Source organism: Macrotis lagotis, chromosome 7, assembly GCF_037893015.1.
Source record: "Macrotis lagotis isolate mMagLag1 chromosome 7, bilby.v1.9.chrom.fasta, whole genome shotgun sequence".
Lineage (NCBI taxonomy): Eukaryota > Metazoa > Chordata > Mammalia > Peramelemorphia > Peramelidae > Macrotis > Macrotis lagotis.
In genome coordinates, this window is record NC_133664.1 from 196,039,781 (window position 1) to 196,061,864 (window position 22,084).

Consider the following 22,084-nt stretch of genomic DNA (forward strand, 5'->3'; position numbering starts at 1 on the left):
ATCTCCCACTTCACTACTTGAATTATCCCTTTTAGCTGTGTTTACTATGTTTACATTGTTAGCATATGTGGAGACATCCTGCTGTAAGCTTTCACTTCTGTTTACTGAATAAAATTCTCTTAATTTCCCTGGGCCCCAAGTTTCCTCATCTATAAAATGAGGAGTTGGACAAATGTGAACTCCAAGCTCCATCCTATCACTCAAGCTAAACTCCTTAAATAAAACAGAATTTTCTTTGAAGGAGCCTGTACTGTCCTCATGCATGAATTATAGCCCTAAGTCATTAGTAAAATATTGCTTCCCTTTACAGTAAACATTTGTGAATGAAATTTTTTTCTTCACCTAAAATGGTCTGTAACACTTATTCTGTAAAAGATGATTTCATTCAAACCTTTTTATCAACAGCTAACTTGCACTAAAATTTCTCTAAATAAAAATGGCCATCTGTTCTCAAAAATCTGAAAAACATAAAACTACTACTTTTATACTGGTTAAATAGAAATGTATTTTAAATACACTGAAGAGAAAATGGATAACAACTTTATTTATTCTGTATTTCTGCAAGTTCTATTTCTCCCCAAAAACCAAAACATGAGACCGTTGTAGAGGCATTTTATTTAGACAACTGAAAACAATTAGATGTTCAGAAGCAGTGTACAATGAGAGAAATCAATCAAACCAAATACTTTATCATGTACTCCCTTCTTTACAACTAAAGCAAAAGTCTTTCTGCTTTCAGAAAAAAAGTAAAATAGGCCATTACATTTTTTTTTCTCCATAATAAAGTAAAATGGCTACAAGAAATCTAATTGAAATAGGAGAAATTGGATGTTGGCTTGCACATGTTCATTCAAAAAGGCAGTAGGATAGTGGACTAAATGAGCACAATTCTACCCGCCATTTTATGATAGTCTCAAGTTTTCACTTAGAGACAACACCAAGCTAGTTCCAACAATGGAGCTATCGCATTCCCCATCATTTACTGCCCATGTTTGCCTTATGGAGAGAGTAACTCAGTAAGGCTTCTGCTAATTGCTGCCTGTTTTAGTCCACATGTGGCATAACATCCGTGGCATTTTCCAGGTGCTCAGGCCTTCACTTCAGGAGTGGAACTATAGATGGAATCTGAGTTTTCTGAGCCAAGATCTTCTGCAAAGAGGAAAAAAAAAAAAGTAACTCACCAATTTAGACAAGTCATTTTAAAGCTTTAAATTCCCTTAGAAGCTTAAGGATTTTAGAATTCAACATGCCTTAAAAGGCATTCAGTCCAATATCTTGATAGACAAACCAAACATGGGACTTCATGTTTGCTGCTATTAAATTTCATCTTATTAAGATTCAGTTCATTATTCTGACTTATCAAGATTTTTTCAGTCATTCATTCTAATTAATCCCACCTAGTTTACTACCACATATCAAATTTGTTAAGCACGCTCTCTATGTCTTCATTTGAGTTGATGACAAAGCAAGGACAGGGGATATTTCTAGTACATCAATAAATATTTCTGTTCAGCATGATACTTATTCTATGTAAAAGCAAAGAATACTGCTCTAATTCATTTAAAGATTTAGGTTTAATGTAAATTTAAATGGTCAATCCTCAAGATTCTCCAACTAATCATGATTTCCAATCACATAAAATTTCAGTGATGTTCAACATCTAATAGATGTTGATTATGAATATCAGATGCCTAATAAGGCATCTGATTCCATTAAAGTAAATTAAAATGATACCTAGTTCTTCTTCTGTTGTTTCTGGAAAACTGATCTTCGGTTTTGCTAGTTCTCCACCCTCTTCTTCTGTGGAAAGAAAGCCTTAAGTATTAATTCTCATCACCAAAATTAAACAAAGACTGTGCCCTATTAAAGCTTTGTGATGAAAGGTTACAAAAATAACAGGAGTAGTTCTTGTTAATGAAAACTCAAAATAGTAATGTGATGACTTCTGCTCCAAAAATATCATTTAGGCTCAGACCACAATTTTTATTGTTTAGTTGTTTCTTTGCTATCTAATTTGGGATTTTCTTGGCAAAGACAGAATAGTGCTTTGCCACTCCTCCAGCTCATTTGACAGATGAGAAACTGAGGCAAATAGAGTTAAGTGATCTACACAGGGTGACACAACTACTACATGTATGAGACTGGATTTGAATTCAGGAGTTTTCCTGACTCCAGGCTCGGCATTTTATACACTGCCTATAGAAAACTATTTGGGAAGCAATAATTATGCATCTTGACACTGATGGTCAGTTTGTTCTGAGTCTTAAAAATTTTTCAGAATTCCCAGTTTTCATTTAAAATACATGCATAGTGATACTAAATTGCATTCACATCCACTCCACCCCCCAAAAAACATATATATGTACATATGCATAACAACTAAACAGGCTTATATTTTCCAAAAACAGACCCTGTAGTACAATTTAAAAAATATATATCCTTAGTGACTAATTTTTAATTCTCTATCCTACTTTACAACATTTTGTGAATAATTTATAGAAAATCATATAAAAATAAGTTCAAATAAGTGGGAGATCCCTTATTCCCATTTACTTTTTAAAAATAATTAGCTATATTAGTTCTATTCTAATAAACTATTTTAAGATAAAAAACTGGACTGCTTAATGCCAAAATTTTCAAAAAAATTTCTTACCAGGAAGCACACATTTCCAAAGGCCATATGTTTTCCCTACCACAGTCTGCCATAGTCTCAATGTCCCATCCTCAGAACCACTAGCATATAGTTCTCCATCAGCACTAAACCTTACACAGTGAATAGGACCGAAGTGCCCTTTGTAGGATTCTGAAAGAAGAAACATTTGATTAGATAATTTAAAAGTTAATAATAGGCAGTAATTAATGATCTAGGGAGAAAAGCCCTTATAAGTATAGAACAGGGAGAGGAACACTAAGCTAATTTTTAAAAATCTACAAATATTATATGCAAACAGTACTGCAGACACTGTACATACACTGTTTCCAAAGTTGCCCTTTTTGAATTCTCTCAAGAAATTTTTCAGATTTGGGACAGCATGAACATCTTGTATTTGACTGACCACAACCAAAAAAGATGTAGTTCTACCTGCCACAGGGGAATGGGCAAAAATATCTGATTAGTAAGAGTTGGTGACAAGTGGATTTAAAGTGTTAGCAGTTCCAGTTCTAGGATCTCCCTACTCCTGATCTTTAAGATCAGAGGAATCCAGGCAGAAGGAATCTAGTATATAAACTAATAATGTTGTGAGTTTCAGTCAAGTTCCATTACTTCCTCTCATACCCTTTTTCCTAACTTTTCATGCTTACATTGTTGTTTTTATACTTGGTTTGCTCAATTTCAAAGATTAAAAACCCTTTGCTAACCTACTGATATCTCACCAAGGCAATAGTAAGTACACAATTCATACCAGTTTAAAATATAATTTTAGGATCATTTGTTAATCAACTTTAGTCTAGCATGATACTTTGTAAAAAGCAGGCATTCAGATGATGGCTGAATGAACCTACATTCATAAATTGTTGATTCAGCCATTGATAGATGAAATATGCATGTATGTGTGTGCAGATCTTTGTTTATATACAGAATCAAATAGGTTCCCTGAATTCTTTAATTAGCCTTTCTGTAACTTCATTTCTCAATCTATAACCTATTCTAAAACAAAATGAAAATTTTAAGTAAAAACCATCATGTAAATTCAAATAACAAAAAAACCAATGGTAAAACAACTAAATGCCATCTAAACTTTCCCCACAGTAAAACAGGGATCAATTTATAACCTATTCTGATAGTTGCTCTAAATTAGAATAAAACACCAATTATTAATCTGTATTTTCCCCTTTTCATGTCTACCCTTATAATAGAAGTTCTGAAGTGAAAAAGACAAGCAAGATAATAAGAAAATGATACAAAATCATGAATAAAATTCCTCAGTGAAGAAAAATGCAAAAGTTAATAGCAAAGTTATATTCCTGTGATTTCAATTCTCTTGAATAAGATGGAATTCAAGCCTTAACTGAATTTAAAAAAAAATACATGAGATACTTGAAAGAAAAGACCAATATTGACATCACATTCAATTTGGTCCCACATTTGAGAAAATCCTATCTCCATTTTTAATGGATTGCTCAGAAAATAAAAATAACACCAGCATCAAAATGCATTATTTTAAAAGTTCCTAACTCACAAACTAACTAAAAATCTTTTTAATAGCATGTTAACACTTTTTATGTACTTAAAGGTCTCTATCTGAACATCCTAAACTACCTGAGATTAAAAGTAAAAAAGGATTCTGAGCAACCAAAGAGAACATTAATACTCACTAAACCTATCTCAATATATTCATAGAGAAGTTCTTAAGAGTGCATTTACTCCTATTTTATATGCATTCACCTTTGATAATGTGAATGGAGTAATAGAAAAAGATGTGCTGAGAGCAGCAAGAAGTTATAGCTCAACAAAAAAAATTTTAAACAGCTAAAAAAAAGCACTGTAGGGGTGGCTAGGTGGTGCAGTGGATAGAGTACCAGCCCTGGAATCAGGAGTACCTGAGTTCAAATCTGGCCTCAGACACTTAATAATTACCTAGCTGTGTGGCCTTGGGCAAGCCACTTAAACCCATTTGCCTTGCAAAAAACATAAAAAATATAGGATAAAAAAAAGCACTGCACTGTAACTTAAGAGCTCTCTAGTATTGGCATAAATCTACTGACCCTGGTCTCATACCCAACCTCACCCTACACACTAGAATAGACCAGAAGGGCAAAGCATTGCACAAGTTCATAATGATGGTCACAGACTAGAACTGGGTCTAATCATTCTGCCCCCATTTTATCTGTGAGAGAATTTGAGGTTCTCTAGGTTAAGGGACTTAGACATTACATTGATATCAGAGGAGAGATTTGATCAAATAATTTCTAACTCCAACTCTAGAGATCTTCCCACTATACTATATACTGCCTCTATAAATGAGTTAAAAAAGAAAATTATGTTTGATACATTTGAGAAAGCATCACTATTAATTTAAGAAAATGTCAACTGTTTCATAAAGATTTCCATTCAAAATGGCAAAAATTAAAAATGCACTTGCATTTTAAAAAGCTTCAGTTTCTTGGCAATATCATTTCTATGTGAATTTTCAATTAATTAAGAGCTCTGGATAAATTCAACAATTATACACACACACACACACTGGATAAATTCAACAATTATACACACACACACACACACACACACACACACACACACACACACACGATGTTTTTATTCAGGCATTAGTTATGTCTTAAGTCTTCATGACCCCATTTGGGGTTTCCTTGGCAAAGGAAATGGAGAAGTTTGCTTCCCCAGCTCATTTTACAGATCAGGAAGCTAAGGCAAATAGGATTAAGTAACTTGGTCAGAGTCATGCATTTAGTAGGTGTTGAGGTCAGATGTTAACTCGGGTCTTCCTGACTCCAGGCCTTGTACTCTTCCCTGATCCTACCTAGCTGTCGCTGTCACACACACACACACACACACACACACACACACACACACACACGTATATAAAAGATAGCCTCAACATTTAAAAAAAGATTACTTACCTAGCTCTTCTCCACTATTATAATCATATTTATAAAGTTTAAAATCTTCACCACCTGCAACAAGAAATTCTTTCTCAGGATGAAGAGATGCAGAATTGATGGGAGCAGGAGCTTCAAAAGATTTAATTGGCTCCAGACTAAAAAGGAAAGGAGAAGTTCATATTCAATATATACAAAGTAAAAACCATCTATGTAGAACAAAATTTTTTGTAGCTAATCAGATTTTTTTCTCAAATGTAAGTGTAGTCAAACTTCTTGTCATTGTAATTTTCCTTGATTAAAAAATAAGTATCACCCATACCACAGTGCAAGGTCAAGAAAAAACTACACTGGATATGAGAACCAAAACTATAAAATACAAATTTGAGATTTATGGTCTAAAAGCAAAACTAAATGGAAATCTATAAAAAGTTTGACTATAGAGTTATGCCATTGATTTGACTGGGTGACTTGAGAAAACAGCAAAGGAATAAACATGGTATGAATACTGAAACAATTTTATTATATCAAAACTTTCAGACTGGCTATAGTCAGCCTTGGCCTGGAAGTTGGGGTAAGTACATGCATTCTATTTCAGTTTTAACAGAAAAATGTGACACCGTTAAAGAAAAATATAAAATTAAATATCCAAATAAATTTGTTAGTGAGAGACCTGGTGTGTTAAAAGCTTATGCAAATGAAGCAAAATAAAATCTAGGTTTTTAATATCACAGAAGATTTAAACAAGGTAGAGAACATGTACACAATGAAGCTATCATTCAACTATCCAATAATCCAGTAACTAAGTAACAGTATCTACCAAACTAAGTGAACTAAGAATGATAGCTAAGAGGTAAGTTTAATTTTTTTAGAAAGATTTTATTTGAGTTTTACAATTTTTCCCCTATTGTTTCCCTCCCCCCTCCTCCACAGAAGGTAGTCTGTTAGTCTTTACACTGATCTAAGTTGAATGTGATGATGTGATGTCATTTTAAGTTTAAATTTTTAAAAATCATCCAGAGAAAATTAAGAACAAGAGCCAAGTTTCTACAAAAAATGTGCCTCATTGCTTAGCTGTGTGACCTTGGGCAAGTCATTCTTAACCCCATTCATTGCCTTAAATAACAATAAAAGAAAAAGAAAAAAATAAATGTGCATCAAATATTGCACATGGAGGCAAAAAGGGTATAAATTGAAACCAAAATTGTTCCCACTGAAAATATATTTTGAAATTTTAAATTAAAAAATCACAAATCCTAGTCTTTAAAGGAAAATACAATAATAGCATTATTAATGTAACATACCTTGCTGCACTATGAAAAGCAATAGATCTCCCATAGGTTATTACCAGAATCTCTCCTTCAGGAATATATTCCATACTGCTAACTGACATACTAAAATTTAGAGACTTTACTTCTGTCATTGAAGCTCTATCCCAGAGGCTATAAAGGGGGAAAAAAAAAGGTGAGGATGGGGGGAGTTAGAAGAGAGTTGAGAAGCTCAAGTAAGATTTACAGAAACAGACCAAAGTTACCAGTAAGATACAATCATAACCCCTGGTATAACAACTATATATTAAGATTGAAACTCTTAATACAGCATTTTAGGTTCCTTACAATATCAAATTAACATTATTATGTCATATAATTTCTTAATCTTTTGATAAAATGAACTAATCCATATTCCTGCCAAGGCAAATGAATGCTAACCTTTTCATATAATTAACTCAGAAATTAAAAAGTTAAGCTTTTATTGCTCAGTTCTCAGAAAAAAACACTGTTCTCAAACATGAGAAACTTCTCTACCCAATTACTCAAATATGATAATCAGCAAAAAAAACTCTAAACAGATAAATTTCCTCAAATTTTTAAAAATCTACATTTGTACATCTAAAGATATAGAAGTCAAACATAATATGAGGTCTGTATGAATTTAAATACAAAAGAAATCAAACTATGAAAAATACACATACAAGAGGGGTTCTTAACTTTTTCATGTCATAGACTCATTGACCCCTTTGATTCTCTGGTAAACTGCCCAACATAAAACACAAGATTACAAAAGAAACTATTTTGAAATAATTATTATTTTATTTTTAATTGATGGAATTCCTATCTTTTACTTACCGGACAGTTTTGTCATCTGCTGAAAGAATCTGTGTATCATCCCTGCACCATAAAGCCTTTTTTATACCAGAGGTGTGACCACTGATTTCCTTAGGTTCTTAAAATAAGAAAAGAAATATTAAGTAGGAATAGAAGCTGATATTTCTGAATTCACATTTACACAGCACTTATTATTTGTAAAATTCTTTTCAAAACAACCCAAAGAGATAGCTGGTATAAGTCTCATATCATCAGGCTTAAAGAAAAATTACATGTCTTTGCTAGTAACAATGCTAGTATTCACCTTCATTATACAGTCCATGCTAGTTATACTTTCTTAATTAATCCATAGCTAATAACTCATATATGTCTTTACTATTTAAAGCCTGTTTAATACCAGATATATAATGACTAAGTGGTATAGTCAAGAAGAGTATTGGACTTGGGGCTCAGAAAGAAGCACTAATTTCAAGTGCTATCCAAGTTATTTAATCAATATACAACTCTAAAGAATTCACATTGTCTATTACCTCTTATATCTCTTTTGGTTTTAATTCTATAATCCCTAATTGCAAAATGTTAAAAATGTCAAGAGACAAACAGATAGACGGGGGTGAGACAGCAAATAGCCAGAATAAGTGGATTTGCATTCTACCACTAAAGCATAATCATATGTGACCCCAGGCAACTCCTTAAGACATTAAATCACAGGTGTTTATTTACATTTAAGAAGTTTTTTCACCAGAATTTTTCAACACCAATGAAATCTCAGGTACCTATACACAAGTGATCAGAGAAGCAAAATACACAGAATTTTGTAAGCTATATTTTATTCAGTCTTGTAGCAAACTCTGTTCAAGTTCTGGCTATTATTAAGGAGATCACAAAGTTACAAAGTTAAAAGGGACCACAAAACTTGACTGATTTCCATCTATAACAACCCTGGCAATTAGTCAATTAAGTTTGGTCTAAAGAATTCTAGTACCACCAAACTTGCCTATTCCATCATTAGGAAACTTTTCCCTTATCTTACCTAGAGACTTAATTTCAAGTTGAGGTCAAAATACACTACCTGTAATTCACACCACCAAATCTGGTTCTTCACTTTGAAGCCAAGTAGAAAAGGGATAATTATCATCCCCCAATCAACTCTGGTTGATTTATTAAGAGTCTATTATGAGTGTAATGTAAATTGCTTGGAATAGGTTAAAAATAAGAATATAAAAATCTTCAATTTAAAATTTTTCCTCAATGCACAATGCATACAATTAGACCAAATTCTTCCTGATTCTAGTTGCTATTAATTTCACATCAAAAGTAGATTTACCTGCTTCAGATTTGTTCAAATCATATATGCGTAAAAGTTTATCCTGACCACCTGTCAATAGATAGTTGCTATCCTGAAAAAGATATACAAGTAAAATATTAATAGCTTTAAAAGATTTACCATTTTCTCAAAATAAAAAGTCACATAAGTCATAAGTTTCAACTGATGCTGAAGTCAAGGGGAAATAACGGTCAACATGCTCTTTTAATCTTCTCTTATGTATTCCAATCATGTTACCTTTCCCAAAGTACCATATGAACCCTTTTTCTCTGACCCTGACCTTGGATCCTTCTCAACAGGGTTTTGTTCTGGCTTCAAATCTCCACATATAACTTTCAAAAGCACTTAGGTCAAGAGGGCAGGTAGGTGGCAGAGTGGATAGAGCACCAGCCCTGGAGTCAGAAGGACCTGAATTCAAATTCATCCACACTGCCTAGTTGTGTAACCTTGGGCAAGTCACTTAACCCCATTGCCTTAATTTTTTTTTTTTTAGGTTTTTTCAAGGCAATGGGGTTAAGTGGCTTGCCCAAAGCCACACAGCTAGGTAATTATTAGGTGTCTGAGGCCAGATTTGAACTCAGGTACTCCTGACTCCAGGGCCGGTGCTCTATCCGCTGTGCCACCCCCAATAAATATTTTTTTTTAAAAAAAAAAACCACTTAGGTCAGTTGCTCTAAGCATTATGGTTGTGCTAGAAATTTGATGCTCAACAGCATCTCAAGACTATCACCAGTTTAAAAAAAAAAAGGTTTAAAAAAACTATTTGACCCAGGTAATGTTTGGCTTGATTTTGCTTGGCTATATTTATTATAAGGGAGGGTTTCTAATTGGTCAGGTTTGGGGGGAATGAGTTAGAGATGAGAGGAGAGTTTATAGGGGGAAAACTGAACTGTGATAGCAAAGAAAAAAAAACTTATGACAATATATGCACAAGGCAGATTTGGCATATCACGTTAATAATATACCCTCTTCTTTTTTTTTAAAGTTTGAGTTTAAAAGTCTATTTAACCCTTTATGTAGAACAATATAGCTAGGTGGATAGAGCAGCACTAGCCCTGAAGGAAGGACTACCTGAGTTCATATCTAACTTCAGACTCTTACTAGTTGTATGACCCTAAGCTGGTCAAAAACTCAACTGCCTCCAAAGAAGTAAAAAAAGAAAAAAGAAAAAGAATGCAACTTATTAGTCTTCTAAAAAATGTTTTATATTAAAGACAAATCAATGATGCACTCTCTATTAGTGGTTATCTAGGTCCTTATAATAAAACTAAATTAACATACCTGAGTGAAATCCACACTCTTGACAATGTGTTTATGAGCCAAGGTCATCAGTTCATCTCCTGAAACAGCATCCCATACTTTGCTTTAAATTAAAAAAAAGAGAAATTATATGATAGAATAAATTTTGTTACTAATTATAATCTGAAATGAATGGGAAATGAAACCAAAACATTAAGATACAAGCTAAAACATGATGTTCAATGAAATAATAATAACATTCTATTAGCAGTATGGATTTTTTACTAGCATCCCCAAATACCCACAGACTCTCTTAAATCTCAGATATGGTTAGGGGGTAAAATGAAAGATACATTAATTTTAATTTCTCTGTGAGCTTTGTCATATTTTCTACTGAAGCAAAGGATTTGAGCAAATACAATCAAGCATATATAATTAATTTAATTATATTTAATTTATTAAAAAAAAAGATGGGGACAGCTAGGTGGTGCAGAATATAGAGCAAAGGCCCTAGTCAGGAGGACCCAAGTTCAAATCTGACCTCAGACACATAATACTTAGCTATGTGACCCTGGGCAAGTCACTTAAACCCAATCCCACACTCACACACCCCAAATCCTTTTAGACAGGCATTTTTAGCTAATCTGAAAAAAAAAAGTACATTGAATGAGGAGTTAGTCAAGGGAGTTTAAATACTTCATTACAGAATATTATTTTTTATGGTCTGCTTTGGTCTCTGAATTTCAGGCATAGTCAAAGACAACTATGAGTAACATGTAAGCTCCTTCAAGGCAGGAACTGTTTTATTATTTTTCTTTTTTCTCTAATGTCTCATACAATGTGTGACATATAGTAGGATGCCTCTGATGAGTGTTTTATTGGTGTTTTAATTTTTGTGCCTTATTTTTTCCCCAATTAGGTGGGAGTTTCTTGAGGAAAAGAAATCTCTTGTATTTAGGATTATAACATTTGTTACAGGAGTCCTAGGATATCATCTAGACCAACTCCCAAGAAGCTGAACCTCTTAAAATTCCTTCTCTAAATTTATAATCTTAAGAATTCCCATTTTACTAAAGAAAAAAAAGGAAACAAAAAATTTAGCCCCAGAAAAATGATTCCTCAGAATTTAGAGCTGAAGATATCTTGTGAGTTCATTTAGGAAAAGCCTTTACAGATAAAAAAAAAAAAACAATGCCCAGAGAGTTTAAGTGATTTTCCTAATCATTACACAAATAAGAAGATCTGAAATCCAGATCTGGATCTGGATTTGGAATCAGCAATACAACAGGCCAAGACAATTCGAAAAGACTCATGATAGAAAACTCTATCCATCTCCAGAAAAAAGTGTGAATGCAGAACAATATATACTATTTTTCACTTTGTGGTTTGGTTTTTTTTGGTGATTATTTTCTTTTTGTTCTCTTTCTTCTTTCCCATGACTGATATAGAAATGTTTAACATGATTGCACAGGTATAACCTAGATAAGACTGCTTGTGCCGCCTTTGTGCAAGAGGGAAAGGGGAGAAGGGAGGGCAGGGGGGGATTTGAACTCACCATCTTATTAAAATACAATAAAAAAAAGATGTCTTAAGTCAACAGTATCAAACAGAAAGAGAACTATACAAATAAACTATACAAAAGGATCCCCAATGCCTAAAGAATCCTATTCCTCATACTGACTCAGAAAACCATGTATTATTTTTCTAAGTTCTCTTTTTATTTTAAAAAATATTTCCAAATTATGTCTTAATTGGATCTGGACTACACTCAGAATTACAGGTCTCAATGTAGTGTTTGACCTTTGTCCTAAAGCATGGTGCCCTGCATTTGGTAAGCATTTAAATATATGGTGAATTGAACAGATTGTTTCACTTCCATTTTCAATTCTAAGACACAGAGGTCTAAAATGTAAAATTACCATATATATATATATATATATATATATATATATATATATATATATATATATATATATGTATGTATATACACACACACATATATAAAAGACTCAAAGTCTATTAAGAAAGATTCATTCATTCAAAACAAAAGTATTATGCAATAAATATTTTCAATGAACTGTTATAGCTACCGGGAGAAATACAATGAAAAAAAGTATAGGCTCTCTTCTTAAGAAACTTGAAGTCTAGTGGGATAAGATGAGAAAGATCATAGATAAAACTGTAGATTTAGAAGAGAAAGAACCTTAAGAGATTATGCAGTACCAACTTCTATTTTACAAAGGAGAGAAACAAGTCTCAAAGATGTGCTTTGCTTTAAGTCATACAAGCTGTAAGTGGCAGAGTAGGGATATGCATTAGACTAAATTCAGTAACCTTTCCATTGGGATTATAAATGATTTTGTTCACAGTAACAACTTCATTTAAAAAAGGGGGGGGGCAGTTAAATGGTACAGTGGATAGAGCATCGGCCCTGGAGTCAGGAGGACATTAAGTTCAAATTTGGCCTCAGACACTTAATTGCCTAGCTGTGACTTTGGGCAATTCACTTAACCCCATTTGCCTTGCAAAAACCTTAAAAAAAAAAGGTTAAATCTTCTAAAAACTAAGGTAAGTTGGTGACTAAGGATGTGTCCCCTCAGCTTTTCCCTGGAAACTATTACATGTCCTCATCATTCCATTTTAACAACTTTACTACAAAAGTTACAAATGAAACAAGTGGCATACATTGTAGTTATTTTATATATTCAAAAGTACTATCAGTCTTTGACAGTTATCCATCATCTTTTCATTGATACTCTCTTCTCTCTAGATTTTCATGACACCACACTTCTGGTTCTCCTTCCATCTAACTGACCACTCTTCAATCTCCAATGCTAAGGCTTCATCCAAATCATGCCTGGATCAGTATAGATGGTTCTAAATCTGGAAAGAGATCAGTGTATGTTGATCTCTTTATCATCTATTTAGTGAAATCATCAACTCCTATGGATTCAATCATCATGTATGTGCTAATGATACTTAGATAACTTATCCAGCCCTACCAGACTGGACTCTCCAACCACTTATCCAATACCAAATTTATTATCTTTCTCCCTCAATCTTCCTCTCTTCTTAACTTCCTTATAACTATTAAGGATAAACAATCCTTTCAATTGCCCAGGCTAAATGGTATTCTCAACTCCTCACTCTCCTAATTGGTTTCCAAGTCTAGCCAATTTTACTTACACACACACACACACACACACACACGCATATCTCCTTTATGACAGAGCTTCTTCTCCTCTATGACACGGCCATCACACTATCTCATATCTGAACACCAAAATAGCTTTGGTGTTGGTGGCCCAGTCTCAAGTCTCATCCCATTCCAGTCCATCTTCAAATCACCAAAAACTTAGCACAACTTAAGATAATCTGGTCCTAAAAAACTGATTGGCTGAATAACTCAAGAACCAGAAATCCTTTAATACATTCAACTATATATGGCTTTTTGTGATGAACATAGTAAAGATGGGGAGACCCTGGCTAGTTTCCTATAAAAGTTGCCATGCTGACATTAACTCCAAAAGAAAAAGCAATCTGATTCCTCAAGTGTTAAGGGAGTTTGAATCTCCTCCCTTCACCAATATCTACACCCAACTGATAACCTTGGGTGGAAAAAAAAAGTCTAACTTTTAACAAAACAATAACAAGAAATGTTCACCAAAAAGCTAAGAAAAACATTTTATAATATCCAAATTCAGCTTAACTTCCATTTCAAACTGATTTTCATGTGTTTCAAAATATACATATTAATTCTCACAGGAGATGAAATGGCAACACAGATAATAATCACTTAGCCAAATAAAGGATTTATGTTGACTCAAAGCGGAAACTTATGATAATAAAATTTGTCTCTATCTTAACCTAAACTTCATTGGAAGCAGGCAAAGAGTATAGAGTTAGGTTAATATAATCTACTCCAAAAGGAAGTGTTAGACATTGAGAATACACAACTGCAGACAAGCTGTTCTCAAACTTTTGTCTACAATGTGCTATGTTTATACTTGTTTCTTGCATTAAGAATTTACTGATAAAAAGACAATGCCTCATTGATCATATACATTTAGGGTGTTGAAAACTAATTTTTTACCACATGAAATCTTCTCAAATGAGTTGGATGCAAAACAAATTATTTTCCTAATACTCACACCTCAGGAAAAGGAACCAATATGGATCAAAGAGATGAGCATATATAAACGAATCAAGAGAGTAACAGTAATAGAAACCAGCAGATAATGAAATATTACAATTCAAGAAAGATTAATAGTATCAAATTCAGGGAGTCAGTGTATGTACTGTGGGGGAAATAAGACTCTATCACTGACATTTATTAGATATGTAAGCCTTGACCTCTTCTGTTAAATGAGAGTAGTGATACTTCAGAAATGCTGCAAAATTCAAATGAGAATGTATGTTCAGCATTATATCATTGCTTACTATGAAATTAAGGATTTCAAATTTTATGTATCTAATCAATTCCCTATTTCAGTACACACACACACACACACACACACACACACACACTGCACCTTCTCTACTTAGCAGTAGTATGCTATAGAGGATATCCTGGTGGCCTTCTAGTCAGGAGGAATTGTATTCAAATCTTGGAAACAGCTATGTGATCATGGGACAAAGTTACCTACTCTCAGTCTCAAGCAACTTTTTCTAAGTTTTCCTTCCACTAAGAGATAAACTGTATTCTCCAACAGCAAAATCACACATAGATTCTAGACATAAGGGTATGTGTGCTAGTATATATTACATGTATGGATACATGTATTTCATAAGTTAAAAATTGAATTAAATACTACCAAAATCTTTCAACCTGTCTTCAAAACAAATGGTAGCAACATCTTACACCTGTTTGATACTCACCTCTTCTCTATCCCCAGGCTCTTACTATCTTCTCATTACCTCACCTGACCTAATGTGATAGCCTCTTAATTGATCTTTCTGCCTTCTCCAATCTATTATGTTCAGTTTTCAAGTTGATTCAGGAGCCTGATCAAGTCACTGGTTACCAAAAAATCTTCCAAGTGTCCCTGTAGTCTTTATGATAAACCATAAAACTCCCCCAGTCTAGAATTTAAAACCCTACAGAATTTGGCCCTTTCTAGATTCATTTCCTATAACTGTTTCTTACACCCTTCGTTTTGACTATACTAGTTCATTAGCCTGTTCCTGTACATAATATTCCATCTCCCCTTTATGAAGCTTTGCAAACAAGCTCTCCTCTGCCTGGACTATACTCCTTCACTTACAGAATGTCTCTTTCTGCTAAACCCAGCTCTGATTCTATCTCCTTCCATTAAGTCTTTTTTCTGACACCTGGCCCCTCCCATTTCCCAATCAATCCAAAATTATAAACATTTTTTTACCTCTTGAAATTACTTTATTTATGTACATGTTTTAACATTCCAATAGAGCATAAGCCCCCTGAAGGCAAGAAGTTTTGTCTTTCCATAGAGTAGGCTTTCATTGAGTTTTAATTATCTGTGTACACATTTTATTTATTGAGTAGAGTTCAAGTTAATTGTATGCAGGCTTTTAACATTTGAAACAACTGATATTTCACTGACACTATAATAATCTTGCTAGTCTAAAACAGTAGAAGTCAGATCCAATCACTTTCCTTACAAATAATTTTTTAAATCAATCAACTCTACAACTGTAGGTCAGTGCCTTGAACCCGAAAGGATTCAATATTACTTGTGGAATAAATAGTATTGCTTGGTAATAATCCTGGATATTTCACAGTATAACTCACCAGAATATAGTTAAAAGAAAACATGCCTTTACTTACGCTGTAAAATCTGCAGCTGCTGTAGCTGCTTTTGTAGCATCTTTATTCAATGTAGCACCCCAAACAGCACCCTTATGACCCAAAAATGTTCCGATCCAGTCTCCTGTGTCTCCTTGGCGTAGCATAGGTTTACCATCTAAACAAAATTTTTAAAAGTTATTTGTAAGTATTTCAGGTACATTTCTAAAAATTCTTAAATACCCTCAAGTCTTCTGTACAGCTGTATTTTTTTCCTGTTGAACATGTGATTTCATTGTAATAATGAATTCCCAGAGATGAAACAATTGGGGAACTGAAAAGTTACATGACTCTAGACAAGTCACTTTAGTATCTCAGGCAATTTTCTAAGAAAAAGCTATTTGTAGTGTAAAATGTATTCTTCACTTGCAAGCTCTCTATTCTGGAGAAGGTCTCATAAGAAAAAAAGAGTAACTGTGGAAATAATTTAACTGTATCACAATTAAATATAAAAGCTAAGTAAAGTCATATGGAAAACCCAACAAATCTTCAAAAGTGCTCTCAAAGTAAAAGCTTAGGGAAAACAAGCAAACTATAGGTTTTTTTTTATCATCAGGTAGATATAAATGATATGATCAACTTAACTATTAACTTGTTATACCCTAATTCAAATGTAAAATCTAAGGTGATAAATGAAAAATTTTAACATAGCAAACACAAGTCACAAAGTATTTTCATTTACATATAGACCTCCAATATTTTAGTGAATGATTAAAAGAAAAAAAGAATTATCAAGCAAAAAAACTTGAAAACTGGATGGGTCTAAACTAGATCTGATCTAATTTAGCCCTTTAATAAATAGGTCATTAGGACACTTTAAAGAGACCAAGTTGGCCATATCAGGAGATATTTTTTTTTGTGCACAACTCTTGGAACTAAATAAAGAATTTCTTTGAGTACAATCTTTGACTGTTGAAGCTATATTATAGTCATGGAAGGGCTCACTTTGGTCAGTTGTTGATAAAGGAAGAATTCCTTCCTCCATGGTACAAGTACTAAATATCCGATACTAAGTTTGAATCCACATTTTAAGTATGAAAATTCATCAAGTGGACTTGTGGATGTGATTTAATACTTTGTGAGTACAATAAGTTAGGAAAAAAGGGGAGGAGAGGAGGTTTGACTTAAGTGTCGTAAATTGGTAAAAATTTATTCAGACTTAATATTTTATTAGTAATTATTAGTAACTGGTAAGTAAAAAAATTAGCAAATAACTAACACACTTTGTAATCTTTAAGAGTAAAGTCATAAAAGATTAAAAAGTAAAATAAAAAACAAGGTGTAAACTCATTCCCAAGAAACTGTGTAAGTTTGCTTTGCCATGTGCCTGGGACCCGCAGCCAACAAGGCGCTCCCCATGTCCACCTCCAGGCTGCTTCGGTTTCCCATGGGGGCACAGGCTGGCCTCCCCTGGGGAGGGTCCCCCACGACCCCCGCCCGCCCCCACACCTCGGCATCCGGTTTCAGCCTTTCCACGCCAGGGCGGCTGGGCCCACCTCCCAAGATGGGGCCCGGGGCCTGGCCAACGCGGCCCGTCTCCCTCCTTTCCGCCGCCCGGCCCTGGGAGCGCCAGTCCCGGGCCCGGGGCCTCGCTCACCTTTGCAGGCGCTAATTAGGAAATAGCCGTAGGGGGTGATGCCGCTGAAGGCCAGGTCCACCACAGGCCGCGTGTGGCCGGAGCAGGTAAGCGGGGTCTGCCTCATCGCCATGGCGGCGGCGGCTCCTCCTCAGCGGGCCGTTGCAGGGAGGCGCCGTGGGCTCGCTGGCGTGCTCCGGGGGCCGCCCCGGCCCTGGTGCCGCCGCCCGGGGCTGGTGGGGGGGAGGGCACGAAGCTGACTCGGCGGCCTCCGAGTCAGCGCGGGGTGGGCTCTGGCCGCCGAGGGAGGGAGAGGAGGAGGAGGAGGAGGAGGAGGAAGGGAGGGAGGGAGGGAGGGAGAGGAGGAGAGGGGAGCGCCGAGCCGGGCGCCGCCAGCAGGAAGTGACGCAGGCCGATGACGTGCAGTCAGCGGAAGTGACGCACTTTAGGCCCCGCCCCGGGCCTTCCCTCTCTCCACGTTCCAGAAAGAATGAGAGAGGGAAAGGCCACCCCGCTGGGCAGTTTGTCTCCAGCCGAGGAGGCCCCTGCCTCGCCCCTTTGGGGTCTAGGCCTGCCTGGCGCCATATTGTCTTCGGACTGGATCTCGACCTAAGCTGTTCTAAGACAAGAAACGGCCCCTGCTCCCTGCTCCCGCCCTCCCAGTGTTAGCCCCCCCCTCCCCTTTTTATATTTTAAATATACATAATAAAGCAAAAGCCACCCTGAAGTGAGAGGAAGCATACTGCAAGATCCTTCATCTTTATAAGATTCTGAATTTAGACCTTGAAAGGACTCACAATTATTCTCAGAACACTAGGTTTAGGGTTAGAAGGGGCTTTGTACAGGCAGGTCCTTCTCAGCTGAAGCCTTGAGAGGGGGAAAGGACTTGCCCTAGGTCACCCAGGAGGGAGATTCCAAGTCATCCAGTAGGTTGCCAAATTCAGCTCTTTGCTTGCCCTGCTACCCATTCGTGGACCTATCAGCAACCATTTTATTAAGTAATTTATTAAAATTATTCTTTCATATTTATATATTTACATTATATATTATAATTATTCTTTTTAAGTATTAACAACACAATAAAAAAAATGAAACAGTCCCAGCCTTCATGAAGCTTACCTTTGCTGCGTCCTTTTGTCCCACTCTTTAGTGTTAAAGATGGGAAAACAGAAGCAGACATTAAGTGACCTGTCCACCTCTTGCTGGACCCCATTTGGGATTTTCTTGGCAAATATGCAGGAGCGGTTTAAGCCATTTTCTTCCTCAGCTCATTTTACAGATGAAAGAACTGAGGCAAATAAGGTTAAATGACTTGCCCAGGATCACACAGAGGATTTGAACCCAAGATGAGTCTTCATGATTCCAAGTCCCGCACTCTACCTACTTGTACCAACTAATTCGTCTATTAAGTGATATTTCCAGAGTCAAATTACAAATAGCAGAACCAGAATTAACCCAGTGCTCCAAATGCATCACTTTTTTCATTGCACTTTACTGCCTTCACACTTTTATCAAATCGCACACCTTTCCAAGAGAGCACAACTGCCATGAGATTTCATCTCTATAGCAGCACCCTCCATGATATAGATTACAATTCAGCCAAACCTTCCAGAGAGAAATGTCTTGGCGATTGAATGCATACCAATTGCTCATTGGTTATCCCTTGCTCTCACTTCATGAATGGCCCATCTTTTCCAGCCAAAAGTTTCTCTGAAAAATAGATAATTCAAAAAAAAGCATTCATTAAGTAATTAATTAAAAATCTAAGGATATAAACAGGATAACAAAAATATCCCTGTGCTCAGGAAGCTTAGATTCTAATAGTGGAAACAACCCACATAAGGAAGTCATAGAACATATTACTATTATAGGGATTCAATTTTATCATCACATTTGCTGAGTTTTTTGTCTTCTGTCCCATCCTGGAGCAGCTTTTAAACTGCAGTACTGAAGTGGACTTTAAAAACAATTTTTTTGTCAATTCCAAATTCTATCCCTTTCTTCATCTCCTCCATCATTGAAAAAGCAAAAAATATAATATCCATTATACATATAAAGTCATGCAAAACTTATTTTCACATTAGTCATGTTAAAAAAAAAAGCAAAGAAAACGCTTTAAATCTGCACAGTTCTTTAGTTTTCTGGAGGTGAGTAACAATTTACAAAGTTGATTGTTGTTATAATGTTGTTGTTAGTGTGTGCAACTTTCTCCAAATTCTACTCACTTCACTTTGCCTCAATTCCTGTATTGTCCCTGTTTTTTTTTTTAATTTATTATCCCTTATAGCAAAATAATATTCCATTACAACTACATACTAAACTTGTTCAGTCATTCCCTAAGTTGATGGGCAGCCCCTCAGTTTCCCAATTCCTTGGTACCACAGATAAGAGCTGCTATAAATATATTTTTTTGTACATATGGGTACTTGAAGTGAACTTTTAACAAACCACACTTTTTATCATCACATTCCCTGATTTTCACAGGGTTTTTTTAAATCTTTTCTCCTAGAAGTTGTATCACTGATATATTACCAGAATCCCAAGAAGAAAGAGGGATCTCTAGTCCAACAATATTTTGAATCTAGGCTTTAGGTGGACTTAAATGATCAGAACAGACTGTTTTTGCATATAGTACCCTTTGATCCTTTCCAATCCATTCCTATTCCATCTTCTGTGTAAATTAACTAGACCTTAAGGTTTGTGATACCTCTCTGCAACCTGAAGAAATGTCTATGTTAGAAGAAAATATAAGGATTACATTGAGAATCCCTTGAGTTAATTCAGATGAGCAAAGCAAAGCTCATCTGCCTTGTCCATTTAAAGTTTTCACAAGTCAAATATCCCAGAGCACTTGAAACTAACTTTTCATATATATTTTATATTTAGGCACGAGGAAGTGATGTCAACAACCTCATCCTTTAGTCTTCTTATCCAAACAAGTCTCAAGGATAGACTCAGTACCTGTAGGGAAAATCAGCCTAATTTTCTTGAGGGCAGGGTTTAAGAAAAATCAATTTGACTTCTCCAAACATAAACCAGGAGCTCCTTTCCTGAGAGCTTTTCAGATTCTTATTCAGAGAGACCAAAGGAATTCTGAAGAGGCTTTGAAAAGATTTTTTTTTTTTGTATAGCTTTGAGAGCAGGAGATTGCAGGATCTATCTGCATAGCCCATGTTTGTTTATCAGTTCCTAGTTTGCTTCTCCCCGTTGTCCAGTCTGCTCCATCTCTGCCATTACCTGCTGTCTACTCCACCCACAAGAATGGTCTGCCTCCTAGCCTGAACATTTATAGAGGCCTAGAACAGTCAGTATCATGACAATCTGAGACTAACATGAGTATCATAAACTATAAACAAGGTGTATGACTGGCAACCTGGACTCCATATAAGGACTGTGAGTCTAACCTTGTATATAAATACATGTATATATATATATATATATATATATATATATATATACACCATTACTAAGTAAATATCCAAATATAGGTCTCATCCAATCAAACTGGACCACTATGATTAAGAGAATTTCATATTTGCATCCCAGCTAAATGGTTTACCCTACAGCCTACTATCACACCATTATCCTAATGGAGCTCCTAGGGTGGGGGAAGTCTTGACTGGTGAGCCTACTGTATGGATAGAAGGTGAGTCCCTGGTATCAACTTGGGCCTCAGAATAGATTGCATGCAAGTCTCCTATAACCTCTTAGCAATTTTAATTTGATAATATAGATCTATGATAGGGTAACTTAGCTTTAGAGGTGTCTCACCTGTTTGGTGAACTTAGATGTTGCTCCCAGCCAACATGCCTACTTTATCCTGGAAAAAATTCTTTGAATTTCCTTTGATTTCCTTTCTTCATCATTTTAAAGTCTTTTTACATTGTTTTATACTTGTATAATGTTTTTATATTGGGTTTTTCTTCCTGTGCTGCTTATATTAAGGTTACGTCACTATTGTTTTTGTAGAGGGTCCCATAAAAAATTTAGGGAATAAGGAGTAGGATGTGGTAGAAACAAGACTACTTTTATGTAGCTAGCCTGGTTCTATAGGGTCATTTTGTTTTCCTGCCACCTAATTATATAAAAGAGCTAGCACAGTACAGTTAATGTTAGAAATTTCAGTTTGCTTCATTTTGTTTTCTGGAGAATGGTTTCTCATCTGTGCCAGTTCTTCAGGAGAATCTCAGTATTATTTTAACAGTATTCCCCTTTTTTAAAAAATGTTTCTTTTAGTCTCTTAATTGCAGTTTTTATGATCCTTATTGTTTCTTTTAACCTTGACAAGATCTTTTTAGAACATAATTCTATCATCTAATGTGCTATTCCTTCTAGCTTTATGTCATCAGCAAAGTCAATAAGCACACCACTTGATTACTTGATAAACATTTCATTGTATAATAAACTTCGGAGAGTAATCAAAATTATTTCATTGTAATACTTTTTAATACAAG

General features: G+C 35.2%; 1 protein-coding gene and 1 long non-coding RNA gene across 3 annotated transcripts in view; both read right to left on the reverse strand.

Annotated features, from left to right (window-relative positions):
• Window positions 1–596: 596 nt before the first annotated feature.
• STRAP (serine/threonine kinase receptor associated protein) lies at window positions 597–17,996 on the reverse strand. Of its 2 annotated transcripts, none has more exons than XM_074194358.1 (10): window positions 17,652–17,996; window positions 16,037–16,172; window positions 10,273–10,354; window positions 8,992–9,064; window positions 7,686–7,782; window positions 6,864–7,001; window positions 5,581–5,717; window positions 2,654–2,803; window positions 1,735–1,797; window positions 597–1,149 (listed from the first exon to the last, which is right to left on the reverse strand). In XM_074194358.1, the coding sequence occupies exons 1-10, from the start codon at window positions 17,761–17,763 to the stop codon at window positions 1,088–1,090; spliced, it is 1,050 nt and encodes a 349-aa protein (XP_074050459.1). In that variant the 5' UTR covers window positions 17,764–17,996; the 3' UTR covers window positions 597–1,087. The 2 variants fall into 2 exon arrangements, with proteins under 2 accessions (XP_074050459.1, XP_074050458.1); XM_074194357.1 differs by having other exon boundaries at window positions 1,735–1,800; window positions 17,652–17,994.
• Window positions 17,997–18,732: 736 nt separating this feature from the next.
• Window positions 18,733–22,084, reverse strand: part of LOC141493255 (uncharacterized) — a 59,948-nt gene continuing 56,596 nt past the window's right edge. The window contains exon 3 of the long non-coding RNA XR_012470163.1: window positions 18,733–19,340. This is a non-coding gene — a long non-coding RNA (uncharacterized LOC141493255). The remainder of the gene's footprint in view (window positions 19,341–22,084) is intronic.